Here is a 25,643-nt window from a genome sequence, read left to right on the forward strand (position 1 = left end):
GCTAACCCAGAAATAGTACCTCGGGTTAAGAACTTTGTTTCAGGAAATCGTGCGGCGGTGGCACAGCAGCAGCACCATTAGCTAAAGTGGTGCTTCAGGTTAAGAACAGTTTCAGGTTAAGAACGGACCTCCAAAACGAATTAAGTTCTTAACCAGAGGTACTACTGTACTACTACTAACACAACCATGGAAGCAAATCTCACAAGGCAGCAGTTACTGCTGGAGTCGGTCCCAATGTAATGTCCTGAATATACAAAACAGGCATTAAGATACCAGCACACCATTATTATTATTATTATTATTATTATTATTATTATTATTATTGATGGGCGCTGATTGTGGGGTGGGTACTCCTCATGCCTGCAAGCTTCAGCATCAGAAAGCCAGCCCCTTATTCCAGATTAATTCTAGTTCAGTGTTTCCCAACCTTTTTTGGGCAAAGGCACACTTGTTTCATGAAAAAAATCTCGAGGCACACCACCATTACAGCCCCGTGACGTCAGCGCGCAGCGTCACGTCGGGAGGGACATGAATTGCTAGCAAATTACATAATCACCTCCTTGAGGGCTGGCTCATCTTCTCCGAAGGCAGAACCCCATTAATTAACAGCACAGACTCACACCATAGCCAAGACGAGGGGGGGAAACCTCAGTCATGCACAGTCATGCACATGTGGGGGCTAAATGAGGACGAAGACCGGGCAGAGAGCAGGGTTCAAATCACCCCACCTGGCCAGGACAATCCCTGGGTGCTCCCTTGGGCCACTCGCCTGACCCACCTCGCAGGGCTGTTGTTGCGAGGATAACACGGGGAGAACCACGCGCGCCCCCGGGAGCTCCTTGGAGGAGAAAGCGGGCGATGAATGCAATGCACGAAATATATGAGAGGCGACCAGGTTTTGCAGGTGAGGGGCCCCCGCCAGCCTCCGCTTCCAACACCCGGCGCAACGACACCGAAGTTTCCCCCCGGGCTCGGCTCGGGGAGCAGCGCTGCTCCCCCCCGGCTCCCCTTCGCCCTCCCGGCTCTCTCTGCCGCCCACTGGGGACCCCCCTCACCTGCCAAGTCCGGAGCGCCGGTGGAAGTTGCATGTATGCATGCAGGGCGCCGCGTTGCCATTGCATTGCACTGCACTCCATGCAACGCCTGCATGCACGCATGCATTGCCTTGACCGCCCGCCAAGGGGTCTCCCCGCGGTCCGATGCGTCCCCTCCAGTGCGGATGCAGCATTGCAAAAATAACACACACCCCCGATGCAGCCCTACCTGGGGGGCAGCCTCGGCCTCCGTCGCTCCGCCTCCGCGGGGATCCCCGGGCTCCATCCTGCCGCCCGATCTCCGCGGGGGCGCAGGCAGGCTGCGCGGGGTCTGCGCGGAAGAGCCCCTGCCCGCCCGGCCGCCGCCGCGCTCATTCCATGGCCGGGAGAAGAGCGCTTCAAACAAAACGCCCGGCCCGCCAGGCCACGCTGGGAAAAGTAGTTTGCGCACCCCGCGCAGGCGCAGAGCCCAAGGGCGAGGGGACTACGGATCCCGGCAGCCCCCGCGCCAGGGACGGAGGGGGAGAGGCCGGGTGCAGGGATGGAAGGACGGGTGGGCGAGCGAGTGAGTGGCAGCCGCCAAGCCTTGGCCGAGAGCCAGGAAGGGCCTCCCCGGAGGAGGAGGAGGAGGAGGGAGGCGCAGAGAGGGAGGGAGGGAGGGAACCCCAGGGGTCATCTAGTGACGGCGCCCCAATCGAAAATTTGACTTTTTTAAAAAAAAAATCTTTCAATTTTTTTAATTTTTCCCGCGGCACACCAGGCAACATCTCGCGGCACACTAGTGTGCCGCGGAACAGTGGTTGGGAAACACTGGTCTAGTTCATCCAGACTGAACTTTTCGGGGGGGGGGGGATTCCAAAACAAAACCCTGTTGCCAATAACCCATGATTGGCAGTATCTGAACAACCCACTTACGCTTACGGTATTAATCTTGAGCAACCCTTCACCCCTAGAGCAATCCATGAAACCATGAAATAATCAGTCCGTTTTGAGCTACCCATTATGCCCTACAAAACACTTTCTTGTCTGCAGAAGCCTTTAAAAATTAAAGCTCTTTCCCCCACTCTTTTCGCCCCGTTACGTAGCGGCACACCCCCTAGGCATGTTTCCGCCTGCATAAGGAGCCCCGCTGTGTTCGATGGGCAATTCCGCCGCGCGCGCCCCCCTCGGAAAAAAAACACATTTCCCAATTAATTCAAGGCGCTAATTGTCCCCCACGAGAAGAGGAGAGAGGAGGGGATGGAGGCAGGTCTCGCGCCTGCGCATTCGCCGGGGGCGCTGCTGCTGTGCCCGGCCTCACGTACAGCTCGGGCGGCCGCTTCCCTGGCCGCACTCCGAAGGGGCCGCCTCCCAGGGCCGGCGGTGGGCGGGATCCCGGCCCGCATAAGCATTCCGAAAGGGGCCTTGCTGCGTGCAGTCCCGGACCGGGCGGAGAGGCGGACAGGGCTCAGCAGCGGCAGCAGGAGCAGCAGCTTGGGCGGCTTTCCTCCGAGGTGCGTGCAGGGGCTTTTCTTCCCATTTCCCACCCACTTCCCCCCAACTCCTGGTCGCGTGCATGGAAGGATCTTTTCCCATTCCTTTTCCCACGGGAAGGGAAATAGCTGGCATGCCTGGCTTTGCAGCAGCAGCAGCAGCAACCGCAGCAGCTAACTTCCCCATAAAGTATGTCGTACTTTTTATTTTATTTTAGACACTGATTTTTTTTTAAACAAAGCACACAATCCACACAAGTGTGCTTTTAAACAAACAGTCCTCCTGTGTGGCTGCTTTGCTGGGCTCCCCTCTTTGCTTCCCCCACCACCACCACCAAAGGCATGTTGCCTGGATAAGTCCCCTTTCGCCCTCTTGCTGGGGAATCCGCCCGGCTCTCTTTCCACCAGGCACTTTCTCTTCCCTTTCTTTTACGCTGCTGATGCGCGATGGACTGAGTGCGATGGACTTGGCACAGCGCTCTCTGCCCCTCTCCCCCCCCCAAAAAAAAATAAAATTTAAAAAGTCCCTGGAAATATTTGCCTAGTAGCAACTCGCCCAGGGCAGCCCAGTCTTGTCAAAATTCTTGCACTGATCCGCCCATGTCTGTGCCCCAAGGGAAAAATGGATTTGGGGCTGACGTGGATGCGGGTCTTCCCCCCCTCTCCCTCTTCACCCTCAAGATTGTTCCTAAGCCTCTTCAGCAATTGAGCTTCAGAGGCTGTTCATTTTGCCCTGTAATAAGTGGCTTGAGTTTCTTTAATCAGTAGCATATCCTGAGAGTAGTACTGTATATGAGAGAAACTTGATTCCTTCCTTCCTTCTAGAATCTCCATCTCTGGCTGTTACTCATTGAGCGGATGATATTCATCCAAGTTTGCCTGCGGTGCTGCTTCTCCTGATATCGGTATTCATGCAAGGCCTAAGAGTCGAAACTTTTTAAAAAACAAAATACACGACTTAACCAGAGAATAAGTTTTACTTAGCCAAACATGCCTTAGTTTCCAGTTATTTCTTAAGCGTGTTATACAACTTGTGGAGCAGGATTGGTTTGTGCGGAAATTCCTAAGCAAGCAATGGTTACCTCTCTCCCTTCCCCTTTGTAAATTGATCTCTCTGCAAATAATAGGATACAAAACTGCAAGAAGGGACTGAAGAGCCAATAAGAAAGAGGGCTGTTTACACAGAAAGTTGACTGTTTCGATAAGGCTCTGGTACTTTCTGTTAGACTTCGCTTGGGAAGATTTTTGAGTGTCCGTTACGTGAGTGGGGGAGGGTGAAATACGTGGCAGTGGCATTTTTTTCATCAACCTTTTGCTCGCTTCACAAACTTTTGGAGAGAAGCTATTTACGCTGACTGGTTGCTCCTGCTTGCTAAGTATGAACAGAATGCATTTCTAAGCAGCTCACACAGACATGAAAAAATCTGAGCTTCGATGTAGGGGATATGCAGAGTCAGGGGTTTTTTGGCTAATTTTATCAGGGACTGTGCTATTTGATCAGCATTCAAATGTTTTTGAGTGTCTGAGGAATATTGCATCACACTTGGGTCATTCAAAAGTTTGTCGAACTTACTCGAAGTCTAAATATGAGACTTCAGCAGTGAAGTAAACGTGGGTTTCCTGAAACTCGTGTGGTGTAAGAGGCTTTATGGACAAGAGATCCCGCATCGACTTACATAATACTGTATTCTCTTAGTAGCCAAGCTGATTTAAATTGCTAGAGGCAAGCTGTATAACTTTTTTTCCTTGCATAAAATAATCTAAAAAGACCACCTAGCAAAGGCTGTGCTATGCTCATGCCACCAAATCACTTCCATACTGGAACGGGGTGCAACTCTTGAAACAGTTTTAGAATACAAAGGTAGGTAGGTGAAAAAGACACTCCATGTCTTCTCTAGTTGAACTGTCCTGGGAGAAGTTTCACGAGAATGAAGGAAGCATGTGAAGAAAACATCAGTGACTGCTTCATCTGAACTCTCTTCTACTCTCCCACAGGCCCTATGTTGGAAGGGTCCTAATCGCTTGCTGCATTTTGGTATTTACTTATTGCAGGTGTGGAGAACCTTGAGCCCTCCAGATGTCCCTGAGCTACAGCTCCCATTTGCCCCAGCAAACATGGCCAATGGCCAAAGGGATTACGGGAGTTTTAGTTGTTCCCCCATACCTGATTTATTGTGATTACATTAATGTATTTTGATTTCCCTTGTAAGAGCTTTGAAAGGATTTGTACCCTTAAAGTAAACAAGCAATGTTGCAATTTCTGTTTACAACAGGGGCTTAATCTATTTGGGAGGCCCAGAAAATAAAAATAAAAACCCTACGTAACCCTCATGTGCTGTTTTACAACTACTATGTGTTTTATCCAGCTAAGTTCGATTCAGAGTAGATTACTGAAATTAAAGGACCAAGGTTCATCATGTCTAGTAACTTCAGTGGGTCTACTACTCTGAGTAGGACTATCATTGGCCACAAACCCTGTATGTTATATTCTCTGCTAATGCATGGGAGGTGTGTCCAGCTACTAATTGTCCAGTAGCAATAATGGAAATGATTGGGAACATTCCATGTGCTTCATTGCCCAGCTGTTTAATACTGTATGCCTGTGCTATTCTTAAAAACGTGAGTATCCGTTGTATAAGTGTGATGCAGATTCAGATGGGATTTACGGTATATCTGAGACCAAACAATATAATAGACATTTTGACTGATAGCCCATTACTATGAATGCACAAATGTTTCTCCCTGTTATTTTAAAGGGAAGCTTCCAGTGCCCTGACATTCCTGAAATTATTTCACCTCTAAGAGTTGGATAGTTAACGGCAACGTCAGCTTCCAACTTCAACATAACTGAGGCCTTCTTCTAAATATAAAATACTACTGGGAAGTTGTATTACCCTGAAACTCTGCTGCCTGACAAATTATCAGCCTACTTAATGCCTCTCACAAATACACTAATGTATTTGTGAGTTTTATTCTTACTTGTGAGGTGAATTTTCGCAATGGGTTATGTGGTTGAGATTCGCATGAATCCCAGTTTTGTGAAATTACTCTCCAAAAGCCTTGGTAATACATTAGAAAGCTATTTTCTGTTTGTTTACTGGCATGGCAGTAATGCCACCTTACCTTGAAAGGCCACATTATGTGTCCATGTGATTTTCAAACCATTTGGGGATTATAAACTCACAGACTTGAGTAAAACATGTACTCTGGGGTTGAGGCTGGCTTGCCAGCTGGTTGTCAGCTACCCTTCTGTGCCTCTGTGGATGGAAGAAAAATGATCTCTTAGCTTTGTCTTGATGCACAAGCTCAGAAGGGGTATATTAAGGCGGGGATAGTAGGCAGTAGAGAGCTAATTGCCTGAACCAAGCAAGGGCTCACTAATATTAACCAGGCAAGGATGTGGATGAGCAACACTCACTCATAAAGAGGTCCAGGTAGAGAGGATAAAGGTAAACCAGGAGACATTGACAAAAGCAGTTGGATGGGAATATGGATGTGGTTGACAGGAAGCTATCTGGCCCTAAAGTTCCAGACAGATATGTATTCTAATTAAGAGACTTTCTCATTCTATCTTTCATATTAGTTGGTAGAACTCAACATCTCCTTTCCTCCAGACACTGACATGTTGTTTTTATTCTGTCGGCACCTAAAAGAAAATTTTCAGGAATGGCTTTCCATGGGTGGGAAAGTATAGCAGCACCCTTCTGGTCTTGAATTGTACATTTAACACAGTTCAATTGTACCATTTAATGCAATGCTATTGTTGCACTGGAGGTCATCTTGTCCCAACGCCCTGACAAATAGACATTCAGTTGCGGCAACAGAGTGACCTCTCTTCTCTGCCTGCTGTGCACTGTTCTGGGGGTTCTGCTTATGCCACAGAACCGATTTCAAGGAGGGGGGGGCATGGGAGAGGGAATAAGCTGGCTCCTGCTAGTGGAACTACTTAGTTGAACCCAGACACCAGGGTCCTTGTCTGGTTATTTCACAACATTTATTTACCACCTGTTTGTAATAAATAAGCAACACTACAGTGCTGAGATTGAACTTGACTTTAAAAAGGACAGAGGCAGTAAGTTGCTTTTACCTTTAGCACTCCTGAGATTAAACTCCAGGATGCTTTGGAAACAACCTCCATTGCTTTCCTCTTGATTTACAGAAGTAGTGCAAGCACAGCCGGTACAATCAGTAGCTCTGGGAAACAGTTGGTACTCATGTGCGTTAAGTCCTGCAGGGGAGATGACGCTCATTTATGCTTGACGTGTTACAAGCCCAGTTTGCTTGGCGACAATCCAGAGGTGCTGTTTGCACATCTGCCAAGAGACTTGGCTGCCCAGGTGGTTTCTTGCGTGCATGGTTCTGTTAGAAGCATGTAAATGGCTCCTTTGGTTTGTTCTCAAGAGCCTCGTAATTGTTAAAACTATGCCGTATTTTTTAAAGTGCTGTTTTATTTCTCTTTCAGGCGTTTGTTAAGGCAAGAGCAGAGCAGTAGAAAAATGATGCCCACAAAATCATGTTGCCTTCTAGTCCTCTGTGTTGTGCTTCCCTCTTCATATGCCCATACAGATTTCTTCACTTCCATTGGTGAGAATACTTTTGAGCACAACTGTCAAGCATTTTTTAAATGATTCAGCAATCGTGATGCAGAAGTGGTTCATTGAGTTGCGTTGTTCGTTTATATCATATATGAGTTGCCCTTCCAAGATCTAGTGAAGACAATGGAGCTAAAATATGGCCAACAATAAAGTCTGAAAATTTAATAAAAATCAGAAAAATGCCCACAGATAACTTTGAAACATGGCAGCAAAAAGTATCAGTAAATAGGTATTGGAAAGCACTGAAACAGTTCTGTGCTTGGCAAAAGAAGTTAGTAGCACTGAACATTTAGGAGCATAATATTTGTGTTTTATTTATGAAACTCTTAATAATACAGACTTGGGTATTCAGATCTGCTGGTCATGCACTCAAATCGGTTAAACATGTAATATGGTTGTATATCTCACCTAACTTAACATTGCCAATAAATTGGGGGGGGGGAAACCCTTTTGCATGTGGCAATTGTTACAAGTTTACTTGGGTCACAATTCTAGCCTGAAGAGAGGAATAATTCCTAATAATAATAATAATAATTTAATTATACCCCGCCCATCTGGCTGGGTTTCCCCAGCCACTGTGGGCAAATGGCCAACTCTACGGTTGCTCTTAGAAATTAGTAGTCCTGTTGACTTCGAATAGCAGTTCTACTGACTTTTCAAAAGGCAAAGTTGCCCTAGGGAAAGGTAACTTGCACTGTTTGTATAATATAATTGAAAGGAAGATTTTTGGCATAATAGCTAATAAATGGAATGTGACAAATATTTGACGCTTGAAAACATAATTCCAAACCCAACCCTTCTCAGTTTCCTAAGCCTATGTGAAACTAGTAAATGGCAAGGATATTTTAGTTGGATGTTTGGTTTATGGTGTTATATTCATGATTTGATGTTTTATCAGTTGGGGGGACAACTTGGGTTTCAAAGTGGGGAGGTGACTTGCTTTTCCAGAAGAGTGGGAAAGGGTATGAGTCTTCTTACCATCTCAGTATCCACTTCTGAATTCCCTTTTCCTTGGCTATTCATATCAATATTGTGTGTTACAGAAAGCGATTTGGGGAGGAAGGGAATCCTTGATAGCATAAACTTACCAGTAATTCTTAATGTGTTGTAAAACTGCCACTGAGAAACTCTCTAATGTGGAAAAATCACAATCCACAGGGAGAGTATGGAGTGGTTTTGCAATATTTGCAAGACATTAGTTCAGAGAAACAGACTGCTGCCTCGCAGCTTACATTCTACTTGAGACATATTGGTTAACTTACTGACAATATATTTTGATTACATGGCAAAACTAATTAAGAATAGCAAGGAGAAATATTTCCGTTGCACCTTTTTTGTAAGAATTAGAAAGTGTAAAGTAATTGCAAACTCCTTGTGCATTTGGGTTTGTTGGTTTTGTTGTTGTTGTTTTTTAAAGCATATTGTTAAGATTTTGTAATTGATCATAGACATAATGAGTGAATTAAACTATCTTTTTAGGTCACATGACAGACTTAATTAATACGGAGAAAGACCTGGTGACTTCGCTAAAAGACTATATCAAGGCAGAAGAGAGCAAGCTGGAACAGATTAAGAAGTATGTACAGGCTTTAATATTAATATTTAGTGGGTGACAAAAAATTTGCCCCAGGCCAAATAATATATGGCTTTTTGTGGGCGGAGGAATATTTGCTAATTCTGCAAAATGTTGGCTGTAAGCCATCCAGAGTTTAAATATGGGCTGTGGATAATAAAAAGAACTTTACTTCCTTTACTACAAACCTTTGGGAAAAGTACAGAAATGTATGTATACATGTATGTATGTATGTATGAATAAATAAATAAATGTACATTATTCTGTTTATTAGTCGCTTGATACACAGGGAATCTCCAAGTGACTTGCAGCATTTAGAATGTAGAGAAGAAACTATTACAAACTAGTCGCATTATGAGCTAGCTTTGAAAATCTGTGCTTTTTATTTATCTTTAGACCGTGCAATTTATTTATCTTTTAGATCATGAAACAATACAAGGTATCCGATGTCAATTCACAACATTAATGTTGGCACACGGAAAGTGACTTAGTAAAAATATTTAGGTTGCCTTTTGTCTCTCTAGGTGGGCAGAGAAACTGGATAAGCTGACAGACACTGCAACGAAAGACCCAGAGGGATTCTTGGGGCATCCTGTGAATGCATTCAAATTGATGAAGCGACTTAACACAGAGTGGAGTGAGCTGGAGAACCTAGTCCTGAAGGATATGTCTGATGGTAGGCTTTTAAAAAGCCGTTATAAAGGCTAGCTTGCATGCTGAGAGCTGTGTGGGTAGTGGATAATTCAGGGAGCGGTGGGCCAGAAAATCCCTGGTTTCCGTTCTCTTTAGCCACTTTCGTCTCCTAAAAGGTCAATAATTTCATACTGAGGAGACCTGAAATCTCAGTGAGATTTGGGATTTTGTGTCAGCAGTAACTCATCTTAGTGTTGTGGTACCTGCTAGAAGCCAGAAGTCTTTGTGGTGGATAGGAATAGAGTTTCAACACTGTGCTGTGTGTTTTTATGACATGAGTGAGAGGAGGGGGAAATCAAAAATTCAGGTGTGATTCACTTCTGCACCACCTTGTTAGTTACCCAAGTGAGGGGGTCACCTTTTAAATAAACCACGGAACCGAGGAAACTAATTCAAGACCAGTATCCAGGAGAGACCCAGCATTTATTAAAACTATTGCCTTGCAAGTTGGAAGGACTGCCCTATGGTATATCAGAGCAAAGCTTATATAGGCTACTAACACACAGCACACAGAGTCATCAAAGCATCTTTAAACATCCTCCTACATACATCAAGAAAGGTTACAGGTCATGGTATGTAAAATACACATGGCTTCATATTGGTGTCTTTGACCTGCAATCACCTTGGAGTGACCAAATACGCCCAGGCCATTTGGTCTCAAATGTCACGCATACACACACACGCACACACGAAGGTTTACTTGATTTTTTTGCTGTATTCAGAGATGTAAAGGGGCAGCTGATGGGTAATATTTTCGGTTATTGAGGCTTGTTATCTAGAGATTAATTGAGAACATAAGCAGCAATGGGTTCATCTTGAACATATCTTATAAGGGGAGTGGGAAGCTGGTTTTGGAAAATCGTATTAAATTGAATTAATTCGGCAAGATTTGTAATAATTTGGAAAATCGATGAAAAAAATTGGCACAACAAAAATAATCAAGGAGATGCCAGATTTCACCCTGGTCCTTCACCTCATGCCTTATTCTCCCTGCTCCTTCCTTCACACATACACACACCCTAATTTCAAGCATCCTTCACCACACACCCAATTCTCCCTGCTCCTTCACACACACCCTGATTTCAAGCATCCTTCACCACATGCTCTATTTCCCTGCTCCTTCCTTCAGACACACACACACACCCTGATTTCAAGCATCCCTCGCCATACTTAAGAATTCTATTATTCTAAGCTTCTTTCTTTCTTTAGGGTTCATTTCTAACATGACTATTCAACGCCAGTATTTCCCAAATGATGAAGATCAGACTGGTGCTGCCAAAGCTCTCTTACGGCTCCAGGATACGTATAATTTGGATACAGACACTATATCAAGGGGAAATCTCCCAGGTAAAATTTTGGTAATTTTTGTAAGTATATGGGGAAAGACTTTTAAGAAAATGACTTTGCAGAAACCAAATGAGGGTGTGGGTGATTAGGGAGGGAGAGTTTTTTTCACATACCGTATTAAACCATGGTTTGTTGCTAATAGACTGAACCTTACGTCCACCTGTACCACTATTTTCCTTCCTCTTCCCCTCCCTTTGCTTGCATGTTTTTGTTTTTTTTTGTGTGTGTGTGTTTTAATTACTGGCTTACTCTTTCGCTCAAACCATAGCTATGATTTGTGTTCAACTTCCAAATCACTGCAGAGGGCAGGCAGTTAAAGTCTATATTACTCCCATGCTAGGAACCCAATCTAGATTAGGTCCCCTGCAATTTGTGTTGTCAAAAAAGGGTCCATTAAAATTGTTTAGGCAATGCATATTGCAGGTTCTGGATTGTGAAACAGTAGGAGACAAAAACGTTACAGCCCTTCTTTAACCCCCTTCTAGGGTCCAGACCCAGATTTGGCCCTTAGTGCCTGTTTTTTGCATTGGACTGTGGCAAACACTCCTATTGGAGCAATTGGGATTAGTTTCCCACAGTACCATAGGCGCCGACTCCATGGGGCCTGAGGGGGCCCGAGCCCCCTCAAAAATTCGTTTGGGGGGCTCCGCCCCCCCAATAATCTCGGGCGCCCCTCCAGCAGAGCGCCATCGCCGCCCCTCCCCCAGCCTAAAATGCACAGGGTCGGGCTGCATGCCTCCTGCCCTCCCTCCCGAGCAAAAGCTCCACCCAATTTCCTTCGGAGCTGATTAATAGGCGCAGCACGCTCTCCCCTATTCGCTCACGAGGAGGAGGCGCCACTTTATTTGCATATTCATGAGCTTATTTATTATTCATGAGCTTTCATTTATTATTCATTATTTATTATTCATGGGCTCCCCCAATATTTTTTATAAGTCGGCGCCGCTGCACAGTACAAATAGCAATAGTGTGTTTGTTGTTGACTGAAAGTGTGAGTTGCCCCACCTGTGTTTGGCTCTTTTCCCCTGCACATTACCCTTGAGGGAATGTGCCCCTCTCAGGGCAAGGGGAGGCAGATTCCACATCCTAGGACTTAGGAAACACAACAGTTTAGTAGGGCACACTCTTTGGACTGATTGTCTTGGTGGTCTTTAGGATCCCTATCTAAAAACCGCTATCATTATAACATTAAGTGGTGGTGGTGGTTGTTTAGTTGTGTCCAACTCTTCGTGACCCCATGGACCAGAGCATGCAAGGCACTCCTGTCTTCCACTGCCTCCTGCAGTTTGGTCAAACTCATGCTGGTAGCTTCAAGAACACTATCCAACCATCTCGTCCTCTGTCGTCCCCTTCTCCTTGTGCCCTCCATCTTTCCCAACATCAGGGTCTTTTCCAGGGAGTCTTCTCTTCTCATGAGGTGGCCAAAGTACTGGCGCCTCAGCTTCACGATCTGTCCTTCCAGTGAGCACTCAGGGCTGATTTCCTTAAGAATGGATTGATTTGATCTTCTTGCAGTCCATGGGACTCTCAAGAGTCTCCTCCAGCATCATAATTCAAAAGCATCAATTCTTCGGCGATCAGCCTTCTTTATGGTCCAGCTCTCACTTCCATACATCACTACTGGGGAAACCATAGCTTTAACTATACGGACCTTTGCTGGCAAGGTGATGTCTCTGCTTTTTAAGATGCTGTCTAGGTTTGTCATTGCTTTTCTACATTAAGTGGTAAGTGCACTAATTTACAGTAAATTGCAGCCTATACAAAAATGTAAAAATTAAGTAGCTATAGTTAGCACGAATTTTGCGCAACTTTTGTTTTTTCCGTTATAGGCTTTGTAAGGTGTCATTAATCACATAATAAAAATAGAAAAATGCAGCTTCAGAAGAAGAAGAAAACCAGTGCAAATGATTCAGAAATGCAACCTTGATTCAACATTATTGGCTTCTTGTTTCCTACAGGAGTGAAACATAAGACATTTCTAACAGCTGAGGATTGCTTTGAGCTGGGCAAGATTGCATACACAGAAGCAGACTACTACCACACTGAACTGTGGATGGAGCAAGCTCTGAAACAGCTGGATGATGGAGAGGTTTCTCCTTCCATTGGCAAGGTCTCTGTCCTAGACTACTTGAGTTATGCTGTGTACCAGCAGGGAGATCTCGAGAAAGCCGTGATGCTTACCAAGCGTCTTCTTGAGTTGGGTAGGTTAAAGAACTTGTGTTTTTCCTGTGGGTTGCAGTAACTAATGTTGTGCACTAATTTTACTGTGCACCGAAGATCTGTTTGCTGATTAGTGCTATTTTTGCTTCCTGTCTCCTCCCCCCCCCCCTTTTCTCTTGGATGGTTTGGAGATCTTCCTGAGCAGTGTGGGATGGGAGGGGGCTTCTGAAGGAGAGAGGAATTACTACCAAAACAAGCTTGGTCCCTGTAATTCGTTAACTTAAGGAAGTCCATGGAAGGATTTCCCATTCCCTCTTGTCTCTCCAGTGAAGTTTTGAAGAGGTACAAATGGCTGCAGGTGGGGAGTGGGAAACTTGCCTTCCTTTTTTAAAAGTTAATTTATCTCGGGGTTAAAGGCATTGTTGTGAACTTCTTAAATAGTAAGGTAAAGGTAAAGGGGCCCCTGACCATTAGGTCCAGTCGTGGCCGACTCTGGGGTTGCGGTGCTCATCTTGCTTTATTGGCCGAGGGAGCCGGCGTACAGCTTCCGGGTCATGTGGCCAGCATGACTAAGCCGCTGCTGGCGAACCAGAGCAGCGCACGGAAATGCCGTTTACCTTCCCGCCGGAGCGGTACCTATTTATCTACTTGCATTTTGACGTGCTTTCGAACTGCTGGGTTGGCAGGAGCAGGGACCGAACAACAGGAGTTCACCCCATCGCAGGGATTCGAACCGCCGGCCTTCTGATCAGCAAGTCCTAGGCTCTGTGGTTTAACCCACAGCCCCACCCGCGTCTCCTCTTAAATAGTAGTTGTCTTCAAAACAATAGTTTTTCCTAGTGCCAACAGCAGTGGCTCCCGGGCAGCCGGGAGCAAGATAATCTGGCTCTGCTTCCATTAGCTGATAGCTTTTGTGCATTCAAAACAAGTCTGAACATAAATCAGATCAGTTCTGAATAGGTGAGGATTGTATGCGTCTGTATGCTCCTGATGGCATAAACGGGAATGCAGCAGGGCTTAGACGCCTCCCTGTAGCCTGCTGCTCCTGTTTGCTCTCCCCATTTAGGCTGCAGACCCCAAAAGACCCATTTCAGATTGTCATTGCGATTCTGGAAGGGACTAATGTATTCTCATTGGAATCTGATTCAGATGTGGGGAGTGATTCCAAAAGCCAATCACCCCATGTCAGTTCCTGCTCAAGCACAAGTTTTAGATTCCACATCTTCTATTTTAATTTATATTGCTACTATTGGTTTATATGCGCAAAGACTTATTTACCCAGGTGTTTAGCCATTAATTAATCTATGGCTTGCTAAAGCTGGGGTGGGGTGGGACTCTGTTGTTACGATTATTTTATTATGTTGTCTGATACTATGATTTTTATTACGTTTTTATTATTAATGCTCTGTAATGTGTTCTTAATGTTGTACACTGTCCTGAGATCTTTTGATAAAAGGTGGTATATAAACTGAATAAATAATAATAATACTTTATTCTTTGCTTGGGATTGTAAAAAAACAAAACCAAACCAAAGTGACACATCTCTTAACGTTCATTCTGATAGTAGCAACTTCTGTTTTTCTAGCATCTTTTCCTAAAACACCCAGATTGTCACATTGGCCTGCAATACATTCTTGTTATGCTATCATAAAATACTTGTTGGAAATAGTGTGTTAATTCATGCAAGGCTTTATAAATGTATATCTGCTATTGCATCGTGCTTTATGAGTAGAATCAGGTCTTTACTGCTGCTTGGTGCATAATGACCTTCTGTTCAATGTGTTAGTGGTGTTTTGTTTGTTTTTTGTTTTTGTCAATTGTAATAGTTTTACTTTTTTATTACAGAGTTAAACTACCAGAGGGGTCTTAAACAATATGATAGTGCACCAAGTGTTTTCTATTGAGATTTTCACCTCAGTCTTCATGTCTGCTTTGGTCCTTTTTGTTGTTGTTGTAAACTTTCAGAGGTAGCATATGTGGTGACGTCCAATCGCTGTTGGACTCCCATTACCCCTGGCCATTGGCAATTCTTGTATCCAACAACAAATAGAGGGTAGCACATCAACTACATTTCTAGCCTTGTCTGTGCTAGTGTAGTGTTACAGTTTCACAAAAAGCATATCTGCTGGAAGAGTGTTTCTTGCAAACATCTAGAGCTCAACAAACATTTTTCCTAGTAGTTTAAAATTTCTGTGAGCATAGCTGTAATACAGCCCTAGTTTACAAGGATTGGAGCGATTTAAAGAAACGTTCATTCGTTCTGAGTTGTTTCATGGAAAGATTCACAACTGCTGTGAAAATACCACTCTGTCAATCATTTGTTTGTTTGACTTAGGAACTTATCTCTTTAATGAGAGTATGCAACTAAAACAGCTGGCAGAATACGAGTGAGTTAGATGTTGGCAATATTCAGATTTAAGCGTATGCTTAAAAAGAAAATGTTAACCATGAAAAGCAAGTTTGTTGAATGCTTAGTCTTTCACAAAGGGGCTCATTTCTTTTCCAATAGATTCAGAACACCAGAGAGCTAATGGCAATATGAAATACTTCGAGTACATCATGGAAAAAGAAAAAGAAAAAGAAGCAAACAAGTCTATTGCCCAAACTGATGGACAGACTGAAAAGGAAAACAAAACTCAGAAAAGGGGACCTGCCAAAGATTATCTTCCAGAGAGACAGAAGTATGAAATGCTGTGCCGTGGGGAGGGTCTCAAAATGGTAAATATCTTTTATGTACAGTTTATAAACATGACTTTAAAATAGATGGTGAAAATCTGCTGGTTCAGCTAGATAGCTATATCGTTTCAGATATTTATGCATTTGTTTACAAACTTTTTTGGAACATTTTGCTTCTTGCAGACCCCAAGAAGACAAAAGAAGCTTTTTTGCCGCTATTACGATGGGAATGGGAATCCCAGGTACATACTGGGCCCTGTTAAACAAGAGGATGAATGGGACCGCCCTCGGATTGTTCGCTTTGTTGAAATAATCTCTGACGAAGAAATAGAAACTGTCAAAGAGCTTGCAAAACCGAGGGTAAATAAAGAATCTCAATCTGTCCATGATAACTTAAACGATACTACAAATGCATGAGCTCTCCCGGCCAGCCTTGTTTTCATGATGGCACGCTTTGCTTTGGATAAGTCTGTAATAAAATGTTCCCTCTGTAATTGCATTAAGAACTGACACTTTAGAATAATTCCATGTTAGAGCACATGCTGCAACATACAGAATTCCTTGTTCGATCCCTGGCATTTTAAGGCTTTTAAAAAGGATTGTTTTTAAAAGTTCATTTAAAATAAAGAAAAGGTGAGCCACTGGCTATCTAAAGTTGGCAGTACTGGGTTAGGTTGACAAACAGTCTGACCTAACTTCCTCTGCAGGTCTTAGCAATTAAGCTGGGGAGGACTTTTTGTGGCTGGCTGTGAAAAACAATCCTGAAAAACTATAGTGCGGGACTTGACAATCTTTGCAGCATGCATGAACTGCCTCTGGATAGAAATAACTCCTTTGGATTAATATACTACTACCACTACTCTTTTAATTGTTTTAATTCTGTTTGTAAAGCACATTAGAAGCATTGATTCAGCTGCAGTTGTAAGTAACAATTCCTACGATGGTAGATCACGGGCTTTCTTGTTACTCTGCAATTATGAAGTTACAATATAGTGCGTAAGCCGAATGGAGTTTCACTTGGCCCAAGTTTGCACATGGCCATTTTGCACATAGTCTGGACTCCCAAGTAAACTTAAGGGAAGATAAGAGTTTTAAGCGTAGGATTGAGTGCTGGGCATAGTTTCTCAACCGGCCACCCAGTGCAGATTTTCATTCTTTTAAAAATGGCCCCAACGATAGCCTTTCCTTGGAAAAATAGAAAACTTATGACTGATCCATTTTAGACCTATTTGTAAAATCTTGTTTATACTTTGTATGTGGACACGATTAATTATTTGGTTTGGTTTTTAGGAAAAGATGACTTATTCCCCCAGGTCAAATAGTTTGGCAAAAGATTTTCTCAGCCGTGGCACAAACTCCCCCCCCAGGCCTATTCACCAGGGTGTGTCTGTCCCCTTGGTCAAAAGATTGATTTCAGGCACCCCATCTGAGAAATGAGAAGTTGCACTAAAGAGCTAGCTATTAGATGCAAGTGCCTTCAGGGGTGGCCTCTCATCTTCTAAAGAAGGAGATGCCTGCTGTGTTGAAAGAGCATGTGCGTCTCTCACGCGCTGCTTTTGCCTCGTCAGCACCAGTCCATCAACAATTTGTGAATAGGTGCTGCTGGTAGAAGCATGTGAGTTGCAAGCTTTTTTTTAACCTAACTCGCACCGTCTCTTTGGGAAAGGAGAGGTTGTTCCTTGTTGCCTTGATCAGAGGGGTGCTTAAGAGGTAAGTGGCACACGCCAGCGCTCTGTAACTCTTCCCCACTTCAGATTAGGAGTACCGGTACCCATCACTGCTTCTTCCCACGCAGGTGGGTATTCCTTCTTTTAACAAAATGATTATTCAAGAGGTGCCTGTCTGGTAAGAAGGCGTGGTCACATCTTACATTTCAAAGCTGTATCAGCCCCTGGGAAACAGTCTAGAGTGAAGCCAGATGTGAGTTGTTCGTAGACCAGCTCGGTTCAGTATACCTGATCCAACAAAAAAACTTCATAGAGATGCATAACTATGGCGCACATAGGTTGCTTGACTACAACTCCCATCATCCATGATCACTGGCCATGCTGGCTGCGGCTGATGAGACTTGGGAGTCCGGCAACATCTGGAGGACCACAGGTTCCCCATCCCTGTAGGTATCTCAAATACCTACAGTAAGCTATCCTGTTCAGTCGTAATTGTACAAGCCAAGCTGATAAATTACTGAAACCAAAGTAAAAAGCTGGGTATAAGGCTATTGGGAGTGCCCTGTTGCTCCAAGCTAGTTGAAGGTGAGTCGCGTTCTTACACGTTACAAAAAGAGAAGTACCTGCTTGGTAATGGGTCTCCTCCATACAGTATTGTGCATGATATTATACTGTTGCTATACATAGCTATGAGAACCAACCCACTTTAGCCTGTGCTCCATAATTGGGTTCTGAATGGTCGGATTGATGTGATGCGATAATATACATTGTAATGCAACTGTTCTGATTGGTTCGCTTCACAGCTGAGGCGAGCCACCATTTCAAACCCCATAACAGGCGTTTTGGAGACTGCACATTACAGAATTAGCAAAAGGTAAGATTTCACTTGCCGTATATTCTTTCTCTTTAATGAGTGCCTCTGCGGTGCTCATTAGGGGAGAAAATGACCAGAAAACACAAGAGTTTGATTATTATTTTTCTGGTCCATTTCTTTGCTCTCTGCAGATACTGTAACAAACTGTTACTGCTGAGTTTCTCAGATTCTTCCTCTAACCAGAAGTTCTGTCCTTGTATGCCTATTTAGGATGTATTCCTAGTTTGTTCCAATCTGCCTCAGTGTTTTCTTGGGTAGAGATTTCAGTTTTTCCTTCTGCAATACAGAGCGTCATTTTCTCCATCAAAGTCTTCCATGTCTTGGTTTTCAAGGGATAGCCTCCCACAGAACTGTCAAAGAGGCGTGCAGAGTTATTAAGTTCACTAGTAAAATGAGCTCTCTGCTTCCTGTCTGTGAAATCTGCAGAGAAGTGATCTTGGCAAGACGGCTCTTCAGCTATTTGTATTTAGGGATATAGAAGCACTTCTGCACATCCATTGTAACAGAGGCTATCATTTTATCTTGCATGATGGCTAATTCCAGTTTTGTTTTGCTAGAGCCAGGTGACACATTCCCAGAGAGACTTCTACTAGTTGCGGGAAGTGATTAACAGACTTAATTAACCTAAACTACTGGCTTGATAAATTTTAAACGAGTTTTCTCTTGGCAATTGCTCACACTTACTAAAAAAGCTGTGGGGTTTCCCCATGTATCGTGACACAATATTAATAGTAATTAATCCCAGCTTAATATTTATTTACACCTAGCTCTTATGTAAAGATCTTGTGCATGGCAGTGATCAGTTCCTCTTCTGTTTAACTTCAGCTGCTCCCAGATCATTCACTAACCACTACAAAAAATTATGAATTACAATATTTATACTCTGGGCAGTTCATGCAACAGTTAACTGAAATAGTTAGATGGTGAATGGCCCAGGGTTGCTACAGTGAGTTTAATGACATCTTTAAATATCTATGTATATCTCCTGAGTCTCGTGCAAAAGCTTTGTCTTTTCTCAAAAAGCAAAACTGAGGCAGCAATTCAAAACAATAAACTTCTGGGTACCGAGAAGTTCTCTGTGAAACTCTGCAAACAATTGGCTTGCATAAACTTTCCATTTGGAGGGAAAAAGTGAAAGGACAATCTAACCAAATTTACTGAACCAATTGAGATTAATTGGGGTGTAACGGTAGCAGCAGCTACTGTAATCCTTTTAAATGTTCTTGCTGATCTGAGCATTACATTCCATCCAGACCAATCGGAACCCTTCTAATTGCCTGTGGCTTGGCCCAGAAGAAGCTTGCTACTAGAGTAAGCCCCTTGTCCTTTCTCTTTTTGTAGCTGAGCCGAGCTACTGTGCATGACCCCCAGACTGGGAAACTGACCACAGCACATTACAGAGTCTCTAAGAGGTAAGGGGACGCTGGTATGTCGATAAGTTGCTACAGGAATTCTCTTCGCAGTGGCATGTGTCAAACTTGGTGTGGGATTCTTTACCTCCCCCCCCCCCCCCAACTTCAACTAATTGCTAACTAGATGAAAAGGATGGAGCCTTAAAATAGAACACTAACCTCTGTGGCTCTGGAAGTTTGGAAGGCTTAAAGGGGAAAATCCTCAAATTTAAACTCTGTGGGTAAAGAACCAGTCAAAGTTAAACACTTCAGGAATGTCCTTGTTTCTCCCACGCTCAAATCAGTGAGTCTTAGGTTGCAATCCCATACATGCTTACCTGGAATAAATCCTGTTTTAAGTCAGTGAGCTTACTTCTGGGTAGACATGTATAGGATTGCTTTGTTAAACACTTCTGTATATGTGTCGATGCATGAACCTTACTTTCTTACCTGCATGATCCCACCAGAATTAACACAACATTGTTTTATTTTAGAAAGAATCCTTGTAAACGACATGCTATATAGCATCTGCTTGCTTTTACTTCTATGTCAGGATGCCTGTGTTAATCTTAAGCACTTCCTAGGAGGCACATGGTAAACAGGAAACACATTCTATGTTAATGGTAGCTTGAGATTCCTAGTTCGGATTCTATTTTTAAATAGTTAGTGTACTAAATATAGTAGTTGTCTTTTCCCATCCTTTTAAATGTGTATGATTTAAAGTTACTGTTTATGGCAAAAATAAATAAATCCTTACTGGCTTAAGGGGATATTTCAGTGAGGCGCTTATAAATACTGTTAATAGTTTGTAAATCATTCAATTTCATGGCTTTTTCTTCTTATAATAAAAGTATGGCATAAGCAGCCTCAAAAATTATTTGCTATTATAATATGCCTGTCCACAAAATATGCCCAGGGGGGGGGGGAAATCTAGCTTTTACATCAAATGTGTGTAAATCAGGATTTGTGCAATATGTCCAGTACTTCCTGAAAACATGAGATTTTCAAGATGGGAACTAGCATGCAAGAGCACGCTTGTGTCGCAAATTTAGTGGAGAAAGTGGTCTTGAGCTGTTTAATGGATCAGTAGTTGACCCTCATATACACCTGTTGCAAAACATGGGGAATAGTTGTTCAGAGGAAATGAATGTCTCCTGTTAAGGTGCTATCCAACGCTTTTGTACAAGAGCCAAGCTGATTTCTAAAGCAAAGGCCACTCGTTAATATTAAACACCTTCTTGAATCTTGCATCGTGTGTGTTGATTCGAGGAAAGAGAAGCTGCCTTGACGTTCAGGGATTTGTTACATTAAAAGCCGCAATTCAGGAGCAGGCAAAAATGCAGACTGCTTTCCTTTAGTAATTAATTGTTACGTCTGCTGCTTCATGTGTGTGGTTTTAGTAGTGATAAAGTGTAGGAACTAATGTGTGAGTTGTTAGGTATAATTTGTGCCTCTGTAACCTCCTTTTATAGCTGTTCTTCTCCTGGTGGTTTAAATCACAGTAGAACCTATTGTGGACATTCAAAATATTTACGTCAGCTGCAGTTAATATCCGCCAGTGGGCTGTGCATTCTGACTATCCAGTTTGAATCTGTTTTTGCCTTGTGCAGTTCTGTGAAAAGTTTCACACACCAGGCAATATTAAGAAGACAGATTTTTTCCAAAACCGAAATCTGTATTGCCGAAGGAGTAGGTTTTCGTTCCTGTCAAGGATATTAGTATTTTTTAATAAAAAAACAACAAACTAGTAAAGCCACATTTACAGGGAACCCAAAAACTCTCTCGTGTATTTTTAATAGAAGTTTGCTTCCTCCTCCCAAACATTCCAAGCACTCTTTCCTAGCTAACACATTTCTATATTAACGGCATGCCTCTGCTTATGACAGGACTACTGTTTGTGCTGAAGTACGTGGCAGGGTGCATGACGGTGGCATTTTGCCAGCAGTGGAAAGCAGCATTTAGAGCCAAGCCATGTGAATGTAGTACCATAATATTTTGGCCAGTCTGACTTTCAGGAAACTGCTGGTCGTGATGTATGCCTGTGAAATAGCCAATTACTCTACGATATAGTTTCCTCTCTAGAAAGAAAGTGTGTGTGGGGGGGGACTTCTTTAAAGGAATTTATTTAGCCCATGATAGTGGAGTCTCCACCAGACAAATGCATGCCTTTCGACATTACTTTTTTAAAGTTTTAGGACCAGTCCTTCCTAGTAGTGCCGTTTTTAAAAACTTCAGTGGAAAGATGCTGAATCTTTTAAGGAATGAAAGTAAATGTTGATGGAAGTGAAGGTACCTTTCTTGAGTATTAGTTTATTTCAAAAGGAGAGAACCTCAGAAATATTGTTATGCCCACTAAATTTAACTTTTAACAACATTCAACATGAAAAAGCTTTTTTGATGCTGTCGAGAGCAATAAGAGCATATTGCAGTGTTCAGAGAGCACAGTTTCCCTCACAAATGATACAGAGGCATTGCAGGATTATTTTAGCTTCCACATGACTGTGAGCTGAAATGAAAAGTGTTGACAAGTGATCTTCCTGGAAAAGGAAATGGGAGGATATGCTTGTTCCTCTTGCAAGATAACGTCTCTCTCTCTGCCCCCCACTCCATTTCTGATGGATATGCAATTGATGGGTATATGTTGACTGAGTTGAAGTAGAAAAAAGGCATTGAAACAATTGAAAGTTGACATTTTTACGAATTAGGCTACAGGAGGAGAAGGCTGAAACATTACAGCAGGCACAGTAATAGAGAAGCAGCATTGGAACCCCTTCTGCAAGTCCGTTTGACTCCCAGAATGGTTCAAAAACCAAAGCACGGCTTCCGATTGGCTGCAGGAGCTTCCTGTACTTAATCGGAAGCTGCGTCGGATGTTCAGCTTCCAAAAAAAGTTCGCAAACTGGAACACTTCCAGGTTTGCGGCGTTCGGGAGCTAAAATGTACTGTGTTTATTTAGCTTCATCCTTACTGAAAGAAAACTCAGGGTGGTCTACATTACAGCAGAATATAAGAATTAGAACACAATATAAAATTGCTGTTAAAAAGAAGGAGCTGAACAACCTTATTCTGCCAGGCTTTCATTCAGAATCTAAAACGCGATTTAGAGCTTGCCTCATACCTAACAGCTCTCCATTCTGGCTGGGCCTGACAGAAGCTGAGGCAACTGTCCCCAATCGAAAACCACGGAATAATGTATGCCCATCAACCCTGCCTACCCGGAAGAGTTCCAGAGCAGCTTTGTATAGTCGCTGGAACAAGTAACAGGAGATGAGGTGTTCCATAAGAAATGCTGGGCTAGGCCACAGACGGCTTTGCAAGTAAAAACCAGCACCTTCAATTGAGTCCTGGAACAACTGACTGCCACTACAATGGTGGCTTCATAATCGGGCAGAAGGGGAGAAGCAAGCTTAGTGGCTGCAATGTGTGGAAGGAGGAAGATGCAAGAAGTTACTGTGGGGGTGGTTTGTGTGCAACCGGGCGGGGTGTTGCACAAACGGAGGTAGGAGGAGACATGGTCATAAGGGTGAAGGTGAAAACAGCTACAAAGCTGGGCTGCAGAGCAGAAAAGAGAAATCGCTTCAGAAAGTAGCTGCATGGGATGAGAGGGGGAAGCCAGCGGGTTAATGTAGGGGTAATGAAAGAGGGGTTATTAAGTGGTGCAAATGCTAGTTTTTCATTGTAACTAACTTTGCTTGCTGTAATACGGATTTTCTTCTTTAGGAAATAAGTCTCGCTATGGGTAATGCTTTATGTGACATGACATTGTTTTTCGTTATAAGAAATATATTCTCTGTCTATATTTCTTATCCTTGCAATTGCTCTGTATGCTAACAGTCGTTCTTATAGTTTCCCCCCTAAATTTCCTTGCCTACTAACTTCAGACAAACATTCAGCTCTCCCTTCTCCGTACCCTTTGAGATTCTGTAACCTGTGTGGTGTCATATTTTACCGCTCTTGATTAGAGATTTGCTGTGATCCTTTTGAAAAGGAGGGTACTAAACAAACTCGAGTGCTAGTGAAAATACAGTTTAATCCTTTCAAACTGGTATATATACACGATGTGTTTCTGCAAGGGATCTTTGACCATCGATGGTGCATAAAAATCACGTTTGCTAATTGAACAACTAGCTTTTGATTACTGTTTGGTTTTTAAGGTGTACAAACCGTGAAACTATGGTCTTTAATGTTGTCCAAGCTTCTAGAATATGTGGGGAGTAGACACCTTAACAGAAAATTCAGGTTTGAATAGAAAGAGGCAGAAGCTGAGTGGACACTTTAAAAAAACCTGTGTGTGTCTGGTAGGGCAAAGAATTTTGGCAGGAAGAGAGCCAAACACTTAACAGCTTCTCCAGTTTCAGATAAGATTGTGCTATTCCTCTGCCCCCAGCCCTCAGCCCACATTTAAATGAACGCTTCTTCTGGACACTACTTTTTACTTGGGAGTAGTCCATGTACTTTACTACTTCAAACAGTCCACCCCATCATTACAGTCCCTGGTAGGAATGGAAATAAGTTCTTGTGACTAATCTAGTCTTGAATCCAACTCTAGTCTTTATTCCACAATAAAATGTGTTTGCCTGTAAAGGTGCCACAAGACTCATTGTTGGTTTTTTGTTGCAAAAACATGGCTAGCCCTCTGGAAACTAGTCTCGTACAGTGAATTGTAACCTTGTGCAGTGGTCACAATCCTAAACACCACTTATTGGTGATCCTTCTGCTAGCTCAGTAAAATGGTTTTCAGGATAATTAGTAATATTTACAGGAGAGCCCGTACCCCATGTGGAGCAGGGGGCGGGGCAGGTGGAATTTTTGCTATATTTGGGGCGAGAGTGGAAAGTAATCTTGTTAAGCCACCATTTGCTTATTAAAATACAGATGGACAATACAGGGTTTAGTCCATTCATCCTTAGCTGTTTGTTGGACAGCTTCTAGGGCAACTGTTTCCACCAGCTCTTTAGTGGAGAGGTGGGAATTTTGAGTGCAGTTCTGGCATGGAGAGGCTTCCTGTTTTTCACATATATCAACATCAACAGCTGAATTGGTGTAGGTAGGGTTCAAGTATACACCATGATGTATATGCATATATAAGAAAGCAAGATAGAGCTTTTTTCACAGTCAGGCTCTCTGGTTTGACAGGAGAGAGTGGGTGGTATTTAAGTTTAACTAAGAGGAAACCCATTGATATCATTGGACCTAACTTATTAACCAATGGACCTGTATTATTTTCAGTGGGTTTATTATGCGAGTTAATTTCCACGGTTTTATTATGTGAACTGCAGTGCACCACTGCAGCATTTCCTTCGCAGTCGTGGTGAATCAAAGAGGGCCTGTCATACATTGCAATACTGTGTATATCATGCTCTCCCAAGTGGTCTTTTGGGTCACAACTTACTTCACTTGATTGTGGCCAACCAAAGGGGATTGCTTTGAAGAAATACAGCAGAGCTTCAATATATGCAAATAGGGCTAAAGTTGTTCATTAAGTGGAGTTACTGAGTTGTCAGCTATCACATTTAGTGTCGGCATTTGCCTGTAGGCATTTTTGCGCAGTTAAAAAGTTGTTTCTTACTAGTCTTGAAAAGTGATGCTCTGATCGTACTGGTCAGGAATAATATCTGTTTCCATGTTTAGTGCCTGGCTGTCTGGATATGAAAACCCTGTAGTAGCACGTATTAATGCAAGAATACAAGATCTTACAGGACTGGATGTTTCCACAGCAGAGGAGCTCCAGGTGAGCTGAGGAGATATTGAAAAACCCAAATGCCACCCCCAAACCCCACGCTACTTCAGTATTAAGAATCTTGCTGGCATCAACTCATCTCGTACTGGTTTAAATAAAATATTCGAATATGTTGTTCGTGTTACCCTCCCCATTTCTTAAAAAAAGGAGAAGACTTCAAGAGCGTTGGTTCAAATTTTCTTCTTCACATTTGAGTTTTGCTTGTTTTGATATTGTCTGCTGTGTTAGCAGATTATAAAGTGGCAAACATGTAACTGAACCCCAAAAGCCCGCTTTCAGAGAAGCAAATTTAGAGGAGAAAAGCAATTCTGTCTGCATGTTTGCTTAGCTCTCACTCCGTTTCGGAAGGGTGGGAGGGGGCAGTGTGGCTCATGCAACTCTGTTTCACTCTAAAGTCATGGCTTTTCATTGAAAAAAAAAA

The 25,643-nt window shown here is 43.1% G+C and overlaps 1 protein-coding gene across 4 annotated transcripts in view; it reads left to right on the plus strand.

Moving 5' to 3' along the window:
- Positions 1–2,258: 2,258 nt before the first annotated feature.
- The window catches only part of P4HA1 (prolyl 4-hydroxylase subunit alpha 1), a 30,650-nt gene continuing 7,265 nt past the window's right edge, over positions 2,259–25,643 (plus strand). For 2 of the 4 annotated variants that reach the window (XM_082222062.1, XM_082222064.1), the window contains exons 1-10: positions 2,259–2,527; positions 6,969–7,090; positions 8,581–8,677; positions 9,199–9,350; positions 10,577–10,714; positions 12,673–12,915; positions 15,384–15,592; positions 15,734–15,910; positions 18,021–18,091; positions 25,114–25,213. In XM_082222062.1, the coding sequence (XP_082078188.1) occupies positions 2,274–2,527; positions 6,969–7,090; positions 8,581–8,677; positions 9,199–9,350; positions 10,577–10,714; positions 12,673–12,915; positions 15,384–15,592; positions 15,734–15,910; positions 18,021–18,091; positions 25,114–25,213 (1,563 nt within the window). In that variant the 5' untranslated portion in view covers positions 2,259–2,273. Of the gene's footprint in view, positions 2,528–6,968; positions 7,091–8,580; positions 8,678–9,198; positions 9,351–10,576; positions 10,715–12,672; positions 12,916–15,383; positions 15,593–15,733; positions 15,911–18,020; positions 18,092–19,432; positions 19,504–25,113; positions 25,214–25,643 lie in introns of all 4 variants that reach the window. The other 2 variants (XM_082222063.1, XM_082222065.1) reach the window with 1 other exon arrangement.

Source organism: Podarcis vaucheri (assembly GCF_965113315.1).
Source record: "Podarcis vaucheri genome assembly, chromosome: 5".
NCBI lineage: Eukaryota > Metazoa > Chordata > Lepidosauria > Squamata > Lacertidae > Podarcis > Podarcis vaucheri.